Raw genomic sequence first — 3,543 nt, forward strand, 5'->3', positions numbered from 1 at the left:
TAATAAATAAATAAATAAATAAATAAATAAATAAATAAATAAATATTTAAAAAATTTGCCAAGTAGAAGGACTGGAAAATCATTTTATGAAGTGAGGAATTATTTCTAGTAATGGTTATAACAAGAGCTTGTTGCATTTGAGGAGGCAAGACAAAGTGGTAATTGCATGATCATAGTGGTCAGTTTGGTCAAATTGAATATAAAGCTAATAATTATAATTATCTTCTTGACATATGAAGCAAATTTTATATCATTTTATTTAAAAAGTCAGGTGACAGCCAGCTGAGCATCTTCATCCATCTCACTGCTTTCTCACGGCAGACACAACATCACCAGCTACGGCATGATCTTGCTGCTATGCCTTTCCTGCCATGATGGACTGGACATCCAAAGCATTAGCCCAAATAAACCCTTCCTCCTTTAAAAAAAAAAGTCAGGTATACACAAAAATAGAGGAAAAAATTAAATAGAACAAGGATGTTCAAGATAGATTAAACAATATTTAATTCATCTGTTACTTCTTTTTATATTCTGGTTTTAAATAGAGTTTCAGACACATGTAATGTGCCCAGCACTGTGGTGAGCAGGTGAATGTAGTGACATAGTATGACTAGCTCATTCTCTGAACTGGTAACTTTTGTACCATTAGACCTCTTGGATTGGTTTGGAAGAAAAAGAGATATCTAGGGAGTAGTGAAATTGAAAGTCAGCCGTGGTAGTGAAATCAGACGTGGATTCATATTCATAAGGTCATTGTGTTGCTGATTACTAGTGTTATGATTTTGGTTAGTTTTTATTTTTTGAAATGGGGCTTTGGTTGTGTATTTACTTTTGATATAGTTCACCTGCTTATCTCATTCTCTAGTCATTTGATGATATAGGTAGGTTTTTTTTAATTTAACATGGATAAAGCTAATATATATATATATATAAATTATAATGGTAAAATTACTGCTGTCATCTAGAGAATGCTTCTTTATACTTTTAAACTTTTTAAATAATAAAATCTATCATATATTAACTTTATTTATCTAAACCAATTTTTATTATTTATATCAACCAATTTTATTTTCTTCCAGGGCGTATGTTGAAAAGTATCTACTGGAGAAATCTAGACTTGTTTATCAAGAGCATAATGAACGGTATATATTTTTATTTCTATAATTAGATGAACTTCACAGAATCACAAAAATTCCCTTTTAGATTCACTGATATCATACATAAGTTTTGTATGTAACTGCTATTTTTTTTTTTTTTTTTTTTTTGCGGGGGCAGAATGCTCAAGACGATTGGGAGATTTTTATTGGATATGCAGAACTGTTATTCTTTCTCAGTTCTAAATAAATTGAGTACAGGAAAGTAGATTTTCGGGTGATAAACTCATTCTTCCTTGAACCATCTGCCTTTATAAGACATGGGTTTTGCCGGGCGGTGGTGGCGCACGCCTTTAATCCAAGCACTCGGGAGGCAGAGACAGGCAGATCTCTGAGTTCTAGGCCAGCCTGGTCTACAAGAGCTAGTGCCAGGACAGGTTGCAAAGCTACAGAGATACCCTGTCTCGAAAAACTTAAAAAAAAAAAAGACATGGGTCTTTCTTATATTTCTTAGTGTTCTTTTTGTTTGAAAGTAGTTATGAGCTAGATGTGCTGATTCACACCTGTAATTCCTGTATTTGGGAAGCTGAGGCTGAAAGATTACCCTGAGTTCAAGGCTAGCCTAGGGTATATAGTAAGTACCATGTCAACGTGGGGCTATAGTGTTAGACTCTTTCTCCAAAATCAGTGAGTTTTCAGAAAAAGCTCTTAGTTCCATTGTCATATTTGAGGTACGTGGAACTTTAGAAATGAAACATGTTATATATTTCAGATAAAGAAATTTAGGGAGGTAAGTTAATTGCTTCATATGTCAGTATGTTAGCTAGCAGTAAAGTTATGTATGACCCGGAGTGTGAAGTTAAATAGCCCTGAACTCTCATGCATATCTTGATCTCACTTTTCTTATGTACTTAAAATCATTCTGTATGTGTTTCAAGGCCTAAATGAAATAATAGGTTTAAAATTAATTAATTAATTTTTTGAAGCAGAGTTTCTCAGTGTAACAGACCTGGTCATCCTGGAACTTGTTCTGTAGACCAGGCTGGCCTTGGACTCACAGAGTTCTTCCTGCCTCTGCCTCCCGAATGCTAGAATTAAAGGCATGTGCCACCATGACCATCTGTTTTCCTTATTTATTTCCCTGTTTGTTTGTTTATTTATTTATTTATTTATTTATTTTGGTTTTTCTAGACAGGGTTTCCCTGTGTAACAGTCCTAGCTGTCCTGGAACTAGCACTTGTAGACCAGGCTGGCCTCGAACTCAGAGAGATTTGCCTGCCTCTGCCTCCCGAGTGCTCCTGATTAAAGGTGTGAGCCACCACCCCAGCTTCTTTATTTTTAAGGAAGGGTATTACTATGTAGCCTTTGCTGTCTTGGAACTCCCTGTGTATATCAGGTGGTTTTTAAATGCAAAGCAGTGTGCCTGCCTCTGCTTCCCAAGTGATGAAAATAAAGGTGTAGGACATCATATCTGGTTTTGAAGGACTATCTATAACATGATTAACATGGTCCTTATATGTAATAAAGGCTCAAATTATTGATTAATTACATAATGAATTAATGTCAGGATTAGGTTAAGAATTTAGTGGTTTGTGTGTGTGTGTAGCAGAAATAAGAGAAGATCCTTATTAGAGATGTTTGAATATGTAGAAGAAGGCTATAGGTATACTTAGTAGAACACATTCACAAAGCTGTGGCTCAGTTCCCGCTATTAGTAGTTAGTGTGGTTTTTTGAACATTATAATAGAGTAGTGGGGATATAATTTTGATTTCTTGTGTTAGAGAATGAATTTGAAGTGACAATACTGAGTTTACAATCTGATTGTTGTTTTGATTGCTTTATTTGACAGATTTGTTTCTCTGTATTATATTATGTGTTTCTGGATTTGGTTTGCTGTTACGTTGGTGCTGATTTTTTCTGTCTGTATTCATAAGATAAAATGCTCTAAGACAGTGGTTCTCAAACTCTTGAGTCATGACGCCCAAAACCATAGGAAAACACAGATATTTGCATTATGATTCATAACAGTAGCAAAATTACAGTTATGAAGTACATGTGACTCAATCTTTTCAGAAGCTTTTCCAAGAAATTATAGCGAGGAATAACTTTCATCTCGTTTTAAGGAACTATAAATTAGACCTAAAAGGAAAACCTTACAGCAGTTCTCAACTTTCCTAATGTTGTGACCCCTTAATTGCTTTTCTTCTGCTTGTTGGGTTTAGTTTATCCATTTACTTTCTTATCTGTTTACCTATCCATCCTCCCTCCCCTCCCCCCTCCCTCGCCTTCCCCCTCCCTCTCCCCTTCCTCCCTCCCTCCCCACATCTATCTCTTTCTTCCTTACTTTTTCTTTGTTTTTTTTGGTAATTTGTTATAGTTTTGTTTGTTTGTTTGTTTGTTTTTTCGAGACAGGGTTTCCCTGTAGCTTTGGAGCCTGTCCTGGAACTA

At 35.2% G+C, this 3,543-nt stretch overlaps 1 protein-coding gene across 1 annotated transcript in view; it reads left to right on the forward strand.

Moving 5' to 3' along the window:
- The window catches only part of Myo9a (myosin IXA), a gene marked incomplete at its 3' end in the record, with an annotated part of 191,454 nt that overhangs the window by 41,754 nt on the left and 146,157 nt on the right, over window positions 1-3,543 (forward strand). Inside the window, exons 4-5 of the mRNA XM_013354586.2 lie at window positions 1,080-1,142; window positions 1,783-1,825. Of these exons, the coding sequence (XP_013210040.1) occupies window positions 1,080-1,142; window positions 1,783-1,825 (106 nt within the window). The remainder of the gene's footprint in view (window positions 1-1,079; window positions 1,143-1,782; window positions 1,826-3,543) is intronic.

This window comes from Microtus ochrogaster, unplaced genomic scaffold (genome assembly GCF_000317375.1).
Source record: "Microtus ochrogaster isolate Prairie Vole_2 unplaced genomic scaffold, MicOch1.0 UNK49, whole genome shotgun sequence".
NCBI lineage: Eukaryota > Metazoa > Chordata > Mammalia > Rodentia > Cricetidae > Microtus > Microtus ochrogaster.